This window comes from Eschrichtius robustus, chromosome 16, assembly GCF_028021215.1.
Source record: "Eschrichtius robustus isolate mEscRob2 chromosome 16, mEscRob2.pri, whole genome shotgun sequence".
NCBI classification, from domain to species: Eukaryota; Metazoa; Chordata; class Mammalia; order Artiodactyla; family Eschrichtiidae; genus Eschrichtius; species Eschrichtius robustus.
Genome location: NC_090839.1, coordinates 62,578,768 through 62,598,325, shown reverse-complemented (window position 1 = coordinate 62,598,325; position 19,558 = coordinate 62,578,768). Strand labels below are relative to the sequence as shown.

Sequence of the window (19,558 nt, the reverse complement as noted above, 5' to 3'; positions counted from 1 at the left end):
CAGCCATAAGGGAATGAAATACCGATACATGCGCCAACATGGATGAACCTTGAAGACATGATACTAAGTGAAAGAAGCCAGACACAAAAGGCCACACACCATATGATTCCATTTATATGAATATGTTTATTACTTTTTTCATAACTCTAAACACTCTGTGATATTTTTCACATAGTACTTTTTATTTACATTGATTTACTTTTTTAGAGATAAAATTTCACTATAGTTTCTTCCTAAGCAATGATATCTATGAAATAATGTGTCTGATTTGCTAGTTCCACTTTCAGATATATCTTAAAATAAACAAATTTAATCCTACAAATAAAGTTAACCTATGCACCATCGAAATGAATCTGTGTGCCACCTGAAACGTACACTTATGACATTTCGGAAAACAGCCTTTTGGTTCCTCTTGGCAATCAGTTCCTTCTTCTGCAGTGTCAGTTGTTACTTCTCCTTTTTCATTTCTAATTCTATTGATTTGAGTCTTCTCCCTTTTTTTCTTGATGAGTCTGGCTAATGGTTTATCAATTTTGTTTATCTTCTCAAAGAACCAGCTTTTAGTTTTATTGATCTTTGCTATTGTTGCCTTCATTTCTTTTTCACTTATTTCTGATCTGATCTTTATGATTTCTTTCCTTCTGCTAACTTTGGGGTTTTTTTGTTCTTCTTTCTCTAATTGCTTTAGGTGCAAGGTTAGGTTGTTTATTTGAGACGTTTCCTGTTTCTTGAGGTAGGCTTGTATTGCTATAAACTTCCCTCTTAGAACTGCTTTTGCTGCATCCCATAGGTTTTGGGTCCTTGTGTCTCCATTGTCATTTGTTTCTAGGTATTTTTTGATTTCCCCTTTGATTTCTTCAGTGATCACTTCGTTATTAAGTAGTGTGTTGTTTAGCCTCCACGTGTTTGTATTTTTTACAGATCTTTTCCTGTAATTGATATCTAGTCTCATAGCGTTGTGGTTGGAAAAGATACTTGATACGATTTCAGTTTTCTTAAATTTACCAAGGCTTGATTTGTGACCCAAGATACGATCTATCCTGGAGAATGTTCCATGAGCACTTGAGAAAAATGTGTATTCTGTTGTTTTTGGGTGGAATGTCCTATAAATATCAATTAAGTCCATCTTGTTTAATGTATCATTTAAAGCTTGTGTTTCCTTATTTATTTTCATTTTGGATGATCTGTCCATTGGTGAAAGTGGGGTGTTAAAGTCCCCACTATGATTGTGTTACTGTCGATTTCCCCTTTTATGGCTGTTACTACTTGCCTTATGTATTGAGGTGCTCCTATGTTGGGTGCATAAATATTTACAATTGTTATATCTTCTTCTTGGATCGATCCCTTGATCCTTATATAGTGTCCTCTTTGTCTCTTGTAATAGTCTTTATTTTAAAGTCTATTTTGTCTGATATGAGAATTGCTGCTCCAGCTTTCTTTTGGTTTCCATTTGCATGGAATATCTTTTTCCATCCCCTCACTTTCAGTCTGTATGTGTCCCTAGGTCTGAAGTGGGTCTCTTGTAGACAGCATATATATGGGTCTTGTTTTTGTATCCATTCAGCCAGTCTGTGTCTTTTGGTGGGAGCATTTAATCCATTTACATTTAAGGTAATTATCAATATGTATATTCCTATTCCCATTTTCTTAAATGTTTTGGGTTTGTTATTGTAGGTGTTTTCCTTCTCTTGTGTTTCTTGCCTAGAGAAGTTCCTTTAGCATTTGTTGTAAAGCTGGTTTGGTGGTGCTGAACTCTCTCAGCTTTTGCTTGTCTGTAAAGGTTTTAATTTCTCCATCAAATCTGAATGAGATCCTTGCTGGGTAGAGTAGTCTTGGTTGTAGGTTTTTCTCCTTCATCACTTTAAATATGTCCTGCCACTCCCTTCTGGCTTGCAGAGTTTCTGCTGAAAGATCAGCTGTTAACCTTATGGGGATTCCCTTGTGTGTTATTTGTTGTTTTTCCCTTGCTGCTTTTAATATGTTTTCTTTATATTTAATTTTTGATAGTTTGATTAATATGTGTCTTGGCGTGTTTCTCCTTGGATTTATCCTGTATGGGACTCTCTGTGCTTCCAGGACTTGATTTACTATTTCCTTTCCCATATTAGGGAAGTTTTCAACTATAACCTCTTCAAATATTTTCTCAGTCCCTTTCTTTTTCTCTTCTTCTTCTGGGACCCCTGTAATTCGAATGTTGGTGCGTTTAGTGTTGTCCCAGAGGTCTCTGAGACTGTCCTCAGTTCTTTTCATTCTTTTTTCTTTATTCTGCTTGGCAGTAGTTATTTCCACTATTTTATCTTCCAGGTCACTTTTCCGTTCTCCTGAATCAGTTCCTTCTTGAATGTGATCCACACAGCTTTCAGACTCGAGCTGTCCAACATGGCAGCCACTAGCCATATGTGGCTATTTAAATTTAAATTCATTAAAATAAAATAAAATGGAAAATTCAGTTCCTCAGTCACACTCTCCACATTTCAAGAGCTCAGTAGCCCTAGGTGACGAGCAACTACCGTAACGGACATCACAGATGTATGAATTTCTATCCTTGGGAAAAATCTATTGGATGGTGCTGTCTAGAATTGGCTTTCATTCTTCCCGTTGCAGTAGGGAGTTGCCCCATCTCCCAGGTCCTGTGCGTAGGTCGACCTCTCACTCAGCATCCGCACTTCCCACCACTGTTCCTGGCTGACCATTCATCCCCAGCCAGCTCTGAAACTGACCTACTTTTCCAGTGTCACCAGGGAGGGCTCGTTGCCAAACCACAACATGGGACCTCTTCCCGCTGGTCCCCTTCCTGCTTGCTGCATGACCAGCTCTGGACTACCTCCATCTTGCCTCTCTCTCTTGCCCGTCCTACTGCTTGCTGTGAGGATCTCCTCCCACAGAGTGCTTTCCAGCTTTCCTGAAGGGCCCTGCTCTGCTTCCAACTCCATTTTGTTTTATTATTCTAGTGGGAGAAAACATCACCCCTCCTTTTCCCAGGCTTCTTTCTCCACTCCTTTCCCTGTCTACCTTTCTCTCCCTTCCCCCCACTTTTCCTTCTCTCTAACTTCTCTTCCTTCTTTTTCTCCTTACTACTCTTTTGTTTCATCTTTTTCTTCTTCCTACTCTCCCCACAATTATTTCCCAGTAGTTGTAAAATTAATCCTTTAAAGTGATGTGGAAAACAAATAGGAAGAGGAGTTATAAAAAAAAAAAGAGCTGTATTCTTTCTATTATTTATTTAAAAAACCCAGCCATCATTGATCTAGCAGTTCTTCTTTGCTCTTTAGGAAATAATTACATTATTTTCTTTCCCATGAAGAAAGTGATCTAGCAGTTATGGGAGAAGACAGGACTATCAGGGCAGGGCAAGATTGCAGAGCTGAGTCTTCTGGGGGGCAGATTTCCACACCAGAAATCCATGGCAGGATGTGAAACATTATTACTGCTGAATTTACACAGGGCTGTCAAGTTTCATTATGAGACTGGGGAGCCTTTAGACTGCTGTTTAGGCCAGGACATATTTAGCTCTGTCCTGATGGTTCTGAGGTGTCATCCAGCACACCGGGACATTCTCTGTGCTGCTGAGGCCTCCAGCTCTGGCCAGATGATAATCTGATCTTGTTCATTCAGCAAATGGTCACTGATCACCTACCATATGCTGGACGCTGTGCTCAGGGTGCAGGGTGTGTGGCACCAACTCAGACAAGGCCCATGATCCCCAGGAGTTTACCCTCCAGCAAAGGAGATGATGTGTAAGTGTGTGAAAAACTCTGCAACAAGGTAGAAAGGGAGCTGCAGAGGAGGTGATGAGAGTTCCAAGGAGGGAGATGAGGCTGGAAGCTCAGTGAACATTTTGGAAAGAGGTGAACTCTGTGCTCAGTTTTGGGGAGTCTGAATATGTGAATATTCAGGGGAGAAAAATCTTTGTATTCATTGAGACTTTTATGATATTAAATTATAGAAAACCAATTCTCATTAAGTTAAGAAAAAACAAAACAAAAACAAAAGGATGTACTGGTCTATTCAACTGGAAAGGCATATATGGGGTGTACGTCTTATCTGCCATATCTTGATCCAGGTGCAAATGATGTCTTCAAATCCCTCTCTCTCTCTCACTCTTTTTCCCTTTCTCTGTCATGTTTCTCTCTGTTATGGCTCACTGTTTCATCCCATTGAGATGGGAAAGAGCGTCATTTAAATAGGTGTGGGTTCACATATTTTTGTCACGGTATCTCCTTAAGTCAAGAGAGGCAGTATTCTCTCTAGCTGCAACAGAAAATTCCCAGAGAAGGATTCTGATTGGATGAGCTTGAGTCATGTGCCCATCTGAACCAATCACTGTGGCCAGAGATACTCCTATTGGCCAGGTAGGGGAAGATCTATCATCAGGAAATGGTCATAGCAAGAAACATCAGCTTTTACTGTTTTCCCAGTGGAAGAAAATGTAGGAACAGATAGCCAAGAAGTGGGAAATCACAAGGACACCATGAGTGTTTGGGTCTGCTCCAATGCAAGGTATGTAAAGAGCAGTTTTAGAAAGTAAGGTTGAAAGTTAAAGTTGGCTAAGGAGCATGGATTTTAGCTTTGGACATTAGGGAGCCATTTCAGGCTTTTGAGTAGAGGTGTACATAATTGGAACTGAGGTTTAGGAACATTTATCTGGCAGGCAGGCTTCAAATGAGTGTAAGGGATGATATACAGCGAGTCTAGAGACCAGGTAAGATCTTTTAACAGCCCAGGTAAAATGTATTATTTAAAGTATTTAGGTAGTAAGTAACAGAAATTAACTCTCACTAGCTTAATTAAACAAAAGGAGGTAATGAAGAAGGAATGATAGAAAACACATTGGGACTTTACTGGGGGTATCTTGAAAAATCGAAGTAAATATTAAGCAGCCAAGGTTTGGAAAGGTCAGAAGGTGAGGCAACATTTACTGATGAAGGAAATTTACTATCACCTTGGTCCTGATCAAATAATTTCTGGTCTCTTGTCTCAACCGTCAAGCTTCAAATTCCAGAAGAGAGAATCTGATGGTTCCAGCTTGGGAGAGGTGCACTTCCCTCTCCCACTGGATCTATTTTTTATGGCCAAAGGAGAGGAGAAGAATAGATGTTCTGGTGTATATAGTGGTTGGAGGGGGGGGGGGCGGTTGCTGCTTTTCCAAATAAGGGAACTTATTGTGTGTCAGTAAGCCACCCTACAAAGATGCAATCTTTTTTTTTTATTGGAGTATAGTTGCTTTACAATGTTGTGTTAGTTTCTGCTGTACGGCAAAGTGAATCAACCACACGTATACATATATCCCTTCTTCCTTGGATTTCCTTCCCATTTAGGTCACCAAAGAGCAATGAATAGAGTTCCCTGTGCTATACAGTCTGTTCTCAATAGTTATCTATTTTATACATAGTAGTGTATATATGTCAATCCCAATCTCCCAATCCATCCCACCGCTCCTTCCCCCCTTGGTATCCATACGTCTGTTCTCTACGTCTGTCTCTATTTCTGCTTTGCAAATAAGTTCATCTGTACCATTTTTTTTAATTCCACATATATGTGTTAATATACGATATTTGTTTTTCTCTTTCTGACTTACTTCACTCTGTATGACAGTCTCTAGGTCCATCCACGTCGCTACAGATTACCCAATTACGTTCCTTTTTATGCCTGAGTAATATTCCATTGTATATATTTACTACATCTTCTTTATCCATTCCTCTGTTGATGGACATTTAGGTTGCTTCCACGTCCTGGCTACTGTAAATAGTGCTGCTATGAACATAGGGGTGCATGTATCTTTTCGAATTATAGTTTTGTCTGGGTATATGCCTAGGAGAGGGATTTTTGGGTCATATGGTAGTTCTATTTTTAGTTTCTTAAGGAACCTCCATACTGTTCTCCATAGTGGCTGTATCAATTTACATTCCCACCAACAGTGTAAGAGGGTTCCCTTTTCTCCACATCCTCTCCAGCATTTATTGTTTGTAGATTTCTTAATGATGGCCATTCTGACTGGTGTGAGGTGATATCTCATTGTAGTTTTGATTTGCATTTCTCTAACGATTAGTGATGTTGAGCATCTTTTCATGTGTTTGTTGGCCACCTGTATGTCTTCTCTGGAGAAATGTCTGTTTAGGTCTTCTGCGCATCTTTTGATTGGGTTGTTTGTTTTTTTGTTATTGAGCTGCATGAGCTGTTTGTATATTTTGGAGATTAATCCCTTGTCGGTTGCTTCATTTGCAAATATTTTCTCCCGTTCTGAGGGTTGTCTTTTCATCTTGTTTATGGTTTCCTTTGCTGTGCAAAAGCTTTTAAGTTCCATTAGGTCCAAGGGATGCAATCTTGTGAGCTATGTGGGCATAGAAGGAAGCAGGGTTTTTGCTGGAGGAAGGAATATGAATATTCCTAAGTTTGAATTTAGAACAGAGAGTTCAAATGAGTGGTTAGTAGATGTGCTACATTTCATTTACAGTATTATTTTTAAATTAATTTACTGAATACCTTTAGCTGGGGTTTTCATCATTCTCTATAATCTTGTATCTGGTCTTTTTCAGCCCTTGATGTTATCTGTCCTGTCTCATACCTGGAAAGCATAAGAGTTTTTGATTCCTTCCAAGAACTCAACTTGATATTTGCCCAGAAAAAAAGCAAGTAGAAATGGAGCAATGGAAGACTAATCAGTATTCTGATTGATTAGGTCCCCCTGCTAATGTTCCTATAGCATCAGGGACTTTAGTTGCAAATATATTACCATTTATTGGAGTTATTGTATAAAACCTGTTTCCTCCCTAAACTGTAAGTGACTTCAAGGGAAGGAACACAAGTTTTTTACCTCCCATTTTATCTCCTGCATGTTGCTGGCATATAGTATAGGTACTCAATTAATATTTATTTGAATTGAGGATGTGTTTGATAAGAAATAAATTTGAGGCCTTTCGATAGATGTGCTTTTGAGGTGTTGCTTACTGGACCAAACTCTTAATTTATGGTCCATAACTTATGATCTTGGTTTTAGCACTGAATGTTCCATGCCCCAGGAAATCCCTCAGTTCTGGGAAAACTGAGATAGTTGTTCATACTACTTACAGATGTCAATCCTACTTCTTAGCCCTAGCACTGCAAAACTTCTTATTAACGCTGTGTGGTTGTTAGGCACTGAATGTTTGCGTTCTCCCAAAATTCACATGCTGAAGCTCTAATTCCCAGTGTGATGTTATTTGGAGGTGAGGTCTTCGGGAAGTTGTTATGGTTAGATGAGGTCATGAGGGTGGGGCCCTCATGATGGAATTAGTGTCCTTAAAAAAGAGGAAGAGACTAGAGATCTGACTCTTTGGCCATGTGAGGGCACAGCAAGATAGTGTGTAAACCAGGAAGAGAATCCTCACCAGGATTCGAATCTGCCCAGGCATGACCTAGGACTTCCAGTCTCCAGAACTGTGACAAATAAGTGCCTGTTGTTTAAGTCACCCAATCTATGGTGTTTTGTAACAGCAGCCTGAGCAGACTAAGACAGTGGTGTTTTACCCCATTGACATAGGAGTGAGGTGAGACTCAGAGGAGTTGGATGATTTGCTTAAAGGCACAGCGTCAATAATGGAGGGTTTAAAACTCAACTCTAGCTTGCAAATCCCTAATCTGCTCTTCTCTCTACCTGACAGTGTTCCTAGAGTTCAAAGTACTGAGTTATGTACTCTTGTCCTCAAGTACCTTGTAACCCGGCAGAGGTGATATAGTTGTACAGGTTATGAATAACGCGGGGGGGACCCCTTTGCATCGTATTCACTGCAGATTTGTGTTTTATTTTCACAGTTCCTCTGGCAGTTGGTAGTATCAGATTGTATTAGTCAGGGTTCTCCAGAGAAACAGAAGTAGTAAGATATTTATATAGAGAAAGACATTTACTACGAGAGATTAGCTCACATGATTATGGAGGCTGAGAAGCCCCACGATCTGCCATCTCCTGGGCCCCAACCTTTCTCCTCTGCCTTAGTTACCTCTTCGGGTCCCCAGAGACCCACCGAGCACAGGTGAACACTCTCTGGACAGATGGAGAAAGTGGGGCTCATTGTCAGAGGGCTAGAGAATACGATAGAGACCTGAGACTTTTCCTTCCCTCAGTAAATATGTACTGAGCAGCTTCTCTCTGCCAGGCACTGTTCCACGTTCTGGAAAGGGGGTACAGCCGAAAACAAGATAGACAAATCCCCTCTTCTCATGGGGCCTAAGGTTCCAGGATGGGGGGATACCCAGCGATTCTTGGATAAAGTTGCACTTTCAATTGATTCACATCATCTCATTCTGCACATTTGGGGAAGGTGAGGAGTCAACATCCATGTACATCTGCCTGTTTGAGATCCTGAATAATTTGACAGCATAGGCACAGGTGATCCAGGGAGTTCATAGAAACTGCTTGTCATGTTGCCTACTTTTTTCCAGCTCTCTTGGAATAGATGCTCATTGCAGGGGATGAATCCATTGACCCCTGTGCCAGCCAGTTCCAATGGTTAGGTGAGGCAGAGCCATTAGAGGTTCATGGTGATATGTTCAGTACTATTTTGATAGTGTTACAAAATACTATCCAGAATTTTAAGAATTTCCACGTACCCCATCATGTACCTGAAAAAACCACGCATATAAGGAGCAGGGAGATCCTGAGAACCGCTTTATTAACGGACACTCAGGCTTCCAATAATTCCTGATAAAGTAGAATTAGGGCATGCATCTTAGATCCTACTCTATAGATCCTGTTCCCACTGCAAACCTTTGGCCAGATGGGTCAAGCATGTTGTCTAGTGATGGGGTAGATAGAATGGTCACACTTACAGAGAAAGCTTTGCCCTAACTTACTCCACGTTTTAGACTTAGAAATTGTATTACAAAAGATAGTCGGTGGAGCATGTCCTCAGAGGGTCACCTTTGGCTCAGGTGTGCTCACCAAGCAGAGATGGGAAGCCCAGGAGTCATGAAGGGCAGGCTGGTACCTAGGTCAGCACTCTTGCACCATAGCCTGGTCCAGGGGTACCTGGGGCTCTGAGTAATCAGATTAGCTTGGGGTAGGGGCCTACAGGGTTCATTGCCTCCCTTGGAAAACTGGGATTAGCAGTCAAAATGATCCTCGAGCATCTAAGAGAAAGCCTTTTAATTTCAAATTTTAGAAGGAAAAAAGATAAAATATGTGAAACCGTGACACCTACTACTACCCCCGCTGTCATCATTTACCAGATACCATTATGTGCCAACATTCTGCTGGTCACATTACATACCTCTCCCATTAAATGTCATCTAATGTGATCCCTATAATTACACAGAGATGTGGCTATCATAACTTGACTTTTACAGAAGAGGAAATGGATGCCCTGAGAATTTAGGAGACTTACCGGGGATTTGAAGCCACAGAACTGCATGCTAACTCAGGCTTTCTGATTCCTAAACTAAACAGTCGTCTTGCAGAATTGCTTCTCTACAGTTGTTGCACAGGAAATAAATGTTGAATGAACAAGATCCCAGCAGCCTATGCCTGCTCATTCATTTGTTCATTTATTCAACAGATACTTTTAAGCTCGTACTGCAGGACACTCTTTTAGGTGTTTTAGAATCGCAGTGATCAAAAGAAAGATCCCTGCCTTTTTGGAGCTTACCACTCCTGTTCTAATTTTTTTTAATTAGTATTGCTTAGCCAAGACAACTAACATTATTATTATCATTTTTTAATTGGCCACAATGGAATTTGAGAAAGAGTAAATACTCCCCTCTCTTTTTTTAACCCAGTTTTGTTTCTTTGTTTTGGGGTGTTTTTTTTCTTCTTTTTCATTATGCTGTAGTTTCTGAGTCCATTTTGGATTATGCTGGCCTGGATTATGCAGATCTATGTGTTGGAGTTATTACATTTCTGTCCTGACATTTAAGTCTCAGCTCTGCGGTCATGCCTTTGGTAATCATTCAGGGGAAATGAGAAACCACCAATGAATATATGAAATTAAGAACCGGGGCAAAGAGGAAAGTACACTCATTAAGAGACTTGCTGAAAAGAAATGGTGTGAGGGCGTATTCGGGGAAGGGGTGGTGCAGGAGTTGGGAGTCGAAAAACCATGAGTTTGCTCTAAAGAGAGGATTCGTGCCCAAAAGGGAATGGTTAATGGAGGATGAGAGGGTGCTGAGAAAGACATCAAAGTGGAAGGGATTTCAAACCACCAAGAGGAAGATGGAAAGAGCCAAACTATTTTGTAAAAATGAGAGTGTCTTGAGAACTGACAAAGGGTAAAAAAAGCAGTGACTCTGTTTTCAAAAACATGTAAATTAAATGACAAATGAAAAAAATGGTGACACCAAAGCAGTTTGAGGAGGCATTTAAGGGATAGTGCGATTCAGGAAAAGGCCTGGGGAACATGAGAAATAGCAAAGCCGATGGAAAATTAACTGAAAATTGAGACACACTGAATGGGTTCTGGTGGCATTTATGAAACAGTAGGAGAATTAAAGTCTGAAGTGAAATAGTGAATAATAATATGTCTAGAGAACATTACAAATAATCAGATTTGGGAAGTTAAAGGAGACTAACGACGCAAAAGAGAGAAGGAAATAGAAATCTGGAGGAATGAGACACTTTAAGTAATAGTTAAAAGAGCTTATGCAGCCCATATACGGTTGGCCTTTGACAAAAAGAAAGAAGGATCCTGGCAATGAGTACCCAGAATGGCCGCAATAAGCATGGCTTTAAAAGGGTGAGGTTGCATTTGGGGTGGGGTGTTAGGAAATATGACAGGGTGGGAAAAAAAATACATGGAAGCTTTCTGTAAAGGTTAACTACTATTTAAGCAGCAGCTGTGTACCAGGCACTGGGCCAGCCATTTTATATGCACTATCGCTAATTCCACCCACACACCTGGGAGTGAGGGATCTGCTAGGTTAGACCACATGAAACCGTCATGGTTACTTCCTACGGTTTAACCTGATCTGTTTTTACAAAGAAGGAAATGGAAGCTCAGAGAATTTTTTTTTTTTTTTTTTTTTTGGAAGCTCAGAGAATTTTAAATATATGACCCCAAGTGGCACAGCTGGGGCATAGCAGAGGCAGGCTTTGATCCCAACAATTGCTAGCAATAGCAATTCATTCTTTTATTCACTCTGCGCCTATTTATTTTAGCACCAGCCATGTGCCAGGCACTCTGTTTGGCACTAAAAATACAATACAAAACAAGGCATAAGAGGTCCTTGCCTTCATGATGCACACCGTCCATCTGCTGGTTAAAAAACAAAATGAAACACCAAAGATGGTCCAGAACAGCTGCCCAGTAGAAATAAAATGTAGTCACTTAACCTCAAATTATCTGGCCACACAATGAACAAGTAAAAAGAAGATGAAATTAGTTTTAATAATGTATCCTACTGCGACCAAAATGTCTAAAATTTTTCAACATGAAATGAATATAAAATTGTTTATGAGATCTTTTACACTATTTTTTCATACAAAGTCTTCCAAATCCAGTATGTCGTGCTCTTATGGCGCATTTCTATTCAGACTAACCACATTTCAAGTACTCCACAGCCACCGGTTGTTGGTGGCTACCATATTAGAGCAGACCTAGAAAGAACTTGATAATTCTGGCCCAATTTCTTTGCAGTCATAATAGAGGGAAAACAATCCACCTGTTTTTCCATGTTATTTCTGATCCCCATACACCAACAATTCACAGGGCACAAAATGCAAGCAGTAGAGAAATGTTTCTTTCACCTGGACTTCAGCATCATACACCTGAGGCTGTAGATACCAAAGGAAATTTGTAGGTATGCGCCTCACATAATTTACATATTTTCTGTTATGTATTTCACTGATTAAAAAAACAACAACAACTTGACACTTTACCATCAATGGACGATAATAACACAGAAGTGGAACCTCTGCAAACCATCAGAGCCTCCGCCATGTCCACGTTTTGCCAGCATGTCTTCATGTGTTTATTACTCCTGATGGAAACATCGAAGATGTAATTCGAAGCTTAACAGCAGCCAGAATTTCTGATATTTTATCTGATCACTAGAAGTTTTGTAATCAATTTTCAAGAGATAAACAAAACAGTGATAAGATTTTACTGTTTAATACAGGTGCCCAGCAGGTGTTAATGGGGACCAAGCAGTGGGGTGTATAATGGTTTTTCCCTGGGTAAAGAATTCTGCTCTGGAGTAAGTTTAAGTGGGAAGAAAGCCTGTGGAAATACAGATCATCCTTCCTAGAAATTCGATTGGGGAATTGAAGGTAATGGGTACTTGCTCCCTGCCAACTTCATAATGAAATTACTGTTCAGCAAATATTCCTGTTAGAGGTTTTTTTTTTTTTCCTTCCCAGGGGACTGAAGACTTTTAATAGGAAGGAAGGAAGGGAAGGAAGAAAGAAAGAAGGAAAGAAAAGAAAGAAGGAAAGAAGGAAGGAAAGGAAGGAAGGAAGAAGGGAGAGAGGAAAAGAAGGAAGGAAGGAAATAGACAATGTTAACATAGAGTATGTAGACTCATTGGTCCAGAATACTGATTCTTAAAGGAACACAGAACAATGTGGAGTGTGAGAATTTCCATATAGTTGTTTCCATATACTCTGAAGAAGATGGATTGCATCTAAATAATGTCCCTGCTAACTCCATCTGATTTCACTACAAAATGGGAGAAAAGGAAATGAGCAGGGGAAACAGAGATGGGGAATTAAAGAAGAGGGAGATTTAAGTAGATTCAACTGGCATATCAGAAGAAGACTGGGTGCTCAACAGGGCATGCTAGCTCCTAGATTAAAATGGTGACCGTGACATCGGTTCACACCACATAACCCTGTGAATGGCTCTCCCTCGGGCCAGGGGTCCAAGTCAAACCCAAAGCATTTGTCCTCTGGTCTGCCGTTTCCAAACACATATCAAATTGGATATTTTCAAACCTCTTGCTAATGGACTAAATTTTTCAGTTTCACCCACATTTGGGGTGTTAGATTGACCCAACCTGAACTCTATTCACTTCAAATTATTGTATAATCAAAAGTTGGCTTGAGAGCTTATTGGATTCAATAAAAAAACAACAAACAAACTAAAACCCTCAATGAATCAGCTGGCCTAACTATGAGTTTTGGACTGCAGATCCAGAGTGACTTGGTTACAGATTTCCTGCCAGCCCAGGTAAAGTCCACTGGTGGGCTTTGTCTGCAATTTTTATGCTGAAATTCCATGGACAGTGTTCCATCGTGACATTTCATGGGTCTGTGCCCTTGGCCTTGCAGTTTCCTCCATGTGGTGAATCACTCCTCTACTTAAAACCTTTCGTGATCCTCATGGCCTTCTGAACAAAATCCAGACACCTTAGGTCCCTTATGATCTAGCTTAAGGGATGCTCTCCAGACAAACCCCACTGCCTGTCAGCTGTACTAAGCTATTTCCCCTAGCGTGTCACTTCCTTTGCTGACTCTTGTTTGTTTAAGATGACTCCTCTGCTCTGAATGCTCTTCTCCGCCTCCCCTCAACCCCTTTACTCTTGAAGATGCCCAGGAAGTCCTCCCTACGTTGCAGAGATTGTGTTAGGGTCCCTTCCTCTACGTTCTCATGACTTATACTTCCTGTGCATTGGCGCACAAGTGGCCTTCTATGTACTGTCATTGTTTATGTGTCTATGTCACTGAATTGTGAGGATGTAAGATGGGGCACAGGCACTGTGTTTTTTATTTCTGTATTTATGGGACTCACCATAAGGCCTGACACACAATAGACATTCAGTAAATTGTTGTTGAATCGGTAAATTATCTTCCTAGGAGATGATCAGCGATGCCTCAGATGCACCAAATAGAATCGTGATTACCCTTTGCTTCTTCTAGAATAGCAGTGTTTGATTTTTCTGTTTTTAAACAAACAGTATTTTGTTAAAAATAAAAGCCATTTGCAGAAAATTTGGAGAATACAAAGATACACAAAGGAAAATGGAAAGTACCTGGGATCCTTCCATGCATAGACAAACCCTATTTTTATCCTCTTTTCTGCTTGTTTAACATTAAATAGCAAGCATTATCTTCATGCCATTAACTTGTCTCAAAAACATGATTTTTTAAGGACTCAAACAGTCCATTCAATGGATACACAAAAATGTTCTTTGCCTTTTCCCCAATTTCTTTTTTTTTTTTAAGATTTTTAGAAATTTCATGTAATGTCTGAAACATTTATATTAACATATTTCCATACAAATAACCCAAAGAAAGTTTAGTATTAGTTGTTTTTTTTTGTTTGTTTGTTTGTTTGTACTGCAGGTTCTTATCAGTCATCAATTTTATACACATCTGTGCATACATGTCAACCCCAATCGCCCAATTCACCCCACCACCACCCCCCACCACTTTCCCCCCTTGGTGTCCATACGTTTGTTCTCTACATCTGTGTCTCAACTTCTGCCCTGCAAACCAGTTCATCTGTACCATTTTTCTAGGTTCCACATAACATGCGTTAATATACGATATTTGTTTTTCTCTTTCTGACTGACTTCACTCTGTATGACAGTCTCTAGATCCATCCACGTCTCAACAAATGACTCAGTTTCATTCCTTTTTATGGCTGAGTAATATTCCATTGTATATATGTACCACAACTTCTTTTTTTTTTTATGAATTTATTTATTTATTTATTTATTTATTTATTTATTTATTTATTTATTTATGGCTGTGTTGGGTCTTCGTTTCTGTGCGAGGGCTTTCTCTAGCTGCGGCAAGCGGGGGCCACTCTTCATCACGGTGCGCGGGCCTCTCACTATCGTGGCCTCTCTTGTTGCGGAGCACAGGCTCCAGACGCGCAGGCTCAGTAGTTGTGGCTCACGGGCCCAGTTGCTCTGGGGCATGTGGGATCTTCCCAGACCAGGGCTCGAACCCGTGTCCCCTGCATTGGCAGGCAGATTCTCAACCACTGCGCCACCAGGGAAGCCCCACAACTTCTTTATCCATTTGTCTGTCGATGGGCATTTAGGTTGCTTCCATGACCTGGCTATTGTAAATAGTGCTGCAATGAACATTGGGGTGCATGTGTCTTTTTGAATTACGGTTTTCTCTGGGTTCCCCAATTTCTTAACCTTGTCCTTGGAGACCTGATTCTTCCCCCATAGGACACAGTCAGGTCTTCTGCATTGTGGCTGCCCAGGGGCAGACATGTGACCAGTTAGGCCAATCTCTCTTTTTGGAATTATTTTTGTAATCTAGTCCTCTTCCTTAATATTTTACCTCTTTAGCTACTTTTGTTGTTAAAGGAATATAATGCAAGAAAATGCTATGACTTGGAGGTACCCTGTCTTTCTGGGGAGGTCTCTGAATGATTCTAACCACCATACTATATTTACTGAGTGTCCGTGAAGTGGTGTGTTTTCTTGGACGTCTTTAACAACATCATATTTTTCTCACGCTGCAAAGAGATGTGAACCCCTGAGAACCCTCCCTCCCACCCAAATCCTGGGAAATGAGCTCTGTCTTGCTCTGCATCAGAGCCAAGCCTGACTACAGGCGAGGTGGTTTTGAGGCGGGGGTGTGGGAAGTAGAGATAAGAGTATTGTAAGACAGACAGACATCACCTGTGATGAAGACAACTGCACAGTTGTTGTATGGGGCAGACATCGAGGAGCCATCCTTGATGCCTCTCTCTCCCCCACCCTCATATCTAACCCATCACTAAATACCTGCTAAATATTTCTCCACTTGGTCCTACGTGTTGCTGCCCCTACTCTTCCTTCTCCTCCTCCTTTTGGGGCCACAGTGGGACCAAAGCCGACATTATCTCTCACCTGAATAATAAGAGCACTGTGACCAGCCCCCCTCTACCTACTGTGGTCCCCCACAAACCTATTCTCTACACAACATTTAAGTCATATTATACTGCTACGAGAAAAGTCTGATTATATCACCTCCTTGATTAAAATCTTCAGTGTCTTTCTATTGTTTTAAAACAAAGATAAAACTCCTTAACATGGCCTGAAAAGCTTTGCACTGTCTGCCCCTATTTACCTTCTCACCCACACCACACCCCACATTTCCCTGTCTCTCTCTGCTTTGGCCTCACTGGTTTGCACTCAGTCCTTCATAAGCACCACCACAGGACCTTTGTACATGCTGTCCCCTTTGCCTGGAATGTGCTTACATCTTTTCTTATCTAGTTAATGCTGACTCATCCTTCAGGTCAAGCTGCACTTCCTTATAGAAGCCTTGCCTGACCCCTGTTTCACTTTCACATAGCACACCCCGCCCCCTCTATTGTAGCACTTGTCATAGTTCGGTGATTAACCAATTAATACCTGTCCTCTCCCTTAGACTATAAGCCTTAAGAGGGCAGAGATCATGTCTGTTTCTTCTTTATTGCCAACCAACCAGCTGAGTCCTGACATGTAGCAAATATTTAATAAATATTAGTTGAATGAATAATGAATGAATGGGATATCATTTCTTTGACGTTGTATACCATGTGGTTTATGAGCAAGCAGTTTCCTTTAGGGAAGCTTGTTAAAACATGCTTTCAGATCCTCCTGTAAGAAGATCATTTGAACAAAAGTCTATAGTCTGGCAGGACAAATATGTTCCATCCCCTGTGCTTTCTGCAATAAATTACTAACGCCTATACAGGATTGGGGATTTTGGGAGTGATTACAGGCTCATGAAAAAGAGTGCATGGAAATTAGCAGAGCCTGTGTGGGTACTGATGCTTCCACAGATAGAGGCTACTTGTGATGAGTTTACACCTTCTCAGTGTTATACTGACGGTGGCATCCGCTTATTTGTTTGAAACCTTTTTAATTCTTCCCTAAACATTTGTTTTTCTCTTCCTCTCTCTAGATTTATGGTCAATGTGACATGGGATGGCAAAGACTTGTCCTTCACTGAGGAAGGCTATCAGGTGCACCCCAGGCTGGTGGTCATCGTGCTGAACAAGGACCGCAAATGGGAAAAGGTGAGCACCCTTCTGTGTGCCGAATACAGGGGAGGCAGGAAAGGTGTGGGCAGCAAGGGAGCTCAAACTACTCCTTTTCCCAAAGTATTTCCCTCTGAGCAGCTCCACATGTCATTCCATGACCCTTGATGGAACAAGGCAGACAGATACTGTAAGATGGAGATGCTTTCCCTGGGTGAACTGTGGCAGTTGTGTACTGTTCTTTGTGTTGGGTTCTCAAATCTGAGTAGGAAGTGTCCTTGAAAGACTTAAGGTAATTTAAAAGCAGTGAAGTTTGGTTCACATCATTGCAGTAGCAAGTGTTCATTATCTGGCAGTGATCACACCAGTTTGCCTAAACCTCATAATGGGGTACCATATTCACACATTTTGCCCTATGAATGAACCCCTTGTATTTTCATGTACTTAGTCTTTTGCTTTGAATCAACTCATTTCCAAAACCTAAATGTATCACTTCTGCAAATCATGGATTGGAGAGGGTTGTATTTCTTGTAAAGCACATTTCCTAGAACATATATAATAACTATAAAAAATATTAAAAATCAATGTGCAGGAAAAACTCATCTGATGTACCACACAAGCCATATACTGAGTCAGAGAGGAGAGATTTCACAGGGAATTTGTAGATGATCCCATGCATACAATGGCAGTATCTATCCCAGTGGCATACCCCCTCTCCCATAATTCAGCTCTCAAATTAGTCCGCATAATATCATACAGAAAGCAGAATAAGAGGACTGAAAAGGAAAAGGACTATATTGTTATTGTGTCTTTCTGGGCAAGCAGTGCATGGTCTCTAAACTACTTCAGCAGCTCGAAGTTTATTTTCATTTTGCACATCAGATGGAGGCCTGAGAGACTTAGGGGTAGGAAGATACAGGATAATAGTGTGGAAGTCATATTATAATTAAATAGGATCAGAAGACAGTACTGTGCAAACGGAAGCATTGACTTTGGGACAGGGGGTCAGTGACAGATTCCTAGAAGGGACTTCTGAAGTAGAAGCTTCACAGATTTTTCTGCTACATCCAGCAGCCACAAAATATACATTCCTTCAAGTACACTTGAAAAATTCACCAAAATAGACTATATTCTGGAGCCTGAAATGAGTCTCAGTATATTTAAAAGGATTAAAATATGCACAATGCATTCTTTGACCATAACAGTATTAAAATAAAAAGTAATGACAAAAATATATATAGAAAATCCCCAGATGTTTGGAAATTAGGTAAGTAACATGCTTCTAAATAACCTATGGGTCAAAGAAGAAATCAGAAAAACATTAGGGAATATTTTTAATGGAATGACAATGAAAACACAACATATCAAAATTTGAAGAATAAATTTGATGATGTGCTAAGAGGGAAATCCATAGCTTTCAATGCTTATAATAAAAAAAGAAAAAAGGAAAGTGTAAAGTCAACGATTTAAGCTTCTACATTAAGAAGCTAGAAAGAATAGAGCAAAGTAAACCCAAATGAAGTAGGGGAAGGAAATAAATACGAGTAAAAATCAACACAGAAGAATACAAAATATAGAGAAAACCGACAAAGCCAAAAGCTAGTTCTTAAAAAGATTAATAAAATTTCTAATTCCTAGCAAGAGTGATCACACAAAAGAAAGAAGACACAAATACTAATAATCAATCCTAAAAATGCAAGAGGGGATATCACAACAGACATTCCAGAGTCTACAGACATTAATATGATTTTAAAAATTATGAAAAATTTATGCCAACAAATTTGATGATGTAGACAAAATGGGCAAATTTCTTGAAGAACCACAGTTTCCCAAAACTGTCAGAAAAAGAGATAGACAATCTGAATAGCTCTAAATTTGCTTGAGAAACTGAATTCATAACTAAAAGCCTTCCCATTTAAAAAACAAGAAAAACTTTGGGCATAGATGGCTTCATTGTGAATTCTATCAAATATTTTAAAAAGAAATTATACCAATCTACACAGAGATTTTCAATATATTAGTAATCATAGTTCAGCAATATATTGGAAGAGGATACTACATCATGGATAGGTGGGGTTTATTCTAGGAGTGCAAGATTCGTTTAACATTCTAAAAATAAATCAATGTAATTTACCATATTGACATAATAAGGAGAAAATTATATGGTCATCTCAATAGATGCAGAAAAAGCATTTGACAAAATCCAGTATTCATTCTTGATAAACAAGGGCAATTTCTCAATCTGATAAAAGTTATCTATGAAAATCCTATAACTAACATCTTGAATAATGATGAAATAATGAAAATAGGCTCACAAATATGTATTCAAATGATTTTTGATGAATAATTATAACAATGGGAGAAAGCAGAGCCTTTTAAATAAATGGCGTTAGATCAACTGGATAGTCTTACTGAAAAAAAAAAAAAAACAACCCTTGACCCATAGCTCACACTATACACAAAAAATAACTTAAATTTCAGACTTAAATATAAAAGCTAAAACTACAAAGTTTCTATAAGAAAATATAGGAGGATAATTTTGAGATCTGAGAAAGCATACAGTAAAAGTAATAAACCAGACTCCATCAAAATTTAAATCTTTGCCCATATAGAGACGCTGTTGGAAACTGAAAAAGAGAAGCCACAAATCCAGAAAAAATATTTTTTAAAATATATCTCAA

General features: G+C 39.7%; 1 protein-coding gene across 2 annotated transcripts in view; it reads left to right on the top strand.

Moving 5' to 3' along the window:
• The window catches only part of GRIN2A (glutamate ionotropic receptor NMDA type subunit 2A), a 365,558-nt gene that overhangs the window by 231,824 nt on the left and 114,176 nt on the right, over window positions 1-19,558 (top strand). For both annotated transcript variants that reach the window (XM_068566045.1, XM_068566046.1), the window contains exon 3: window positions 16,802-16,916. In XM_068566045.1, coding sequence (XP_068422146.1) covers window positions 16,802-16,916 — 115 coding nt within the window. The remainder of the gene's footprint in view (window positions 1-16,801; window positions 16,917-19,558) is intronic.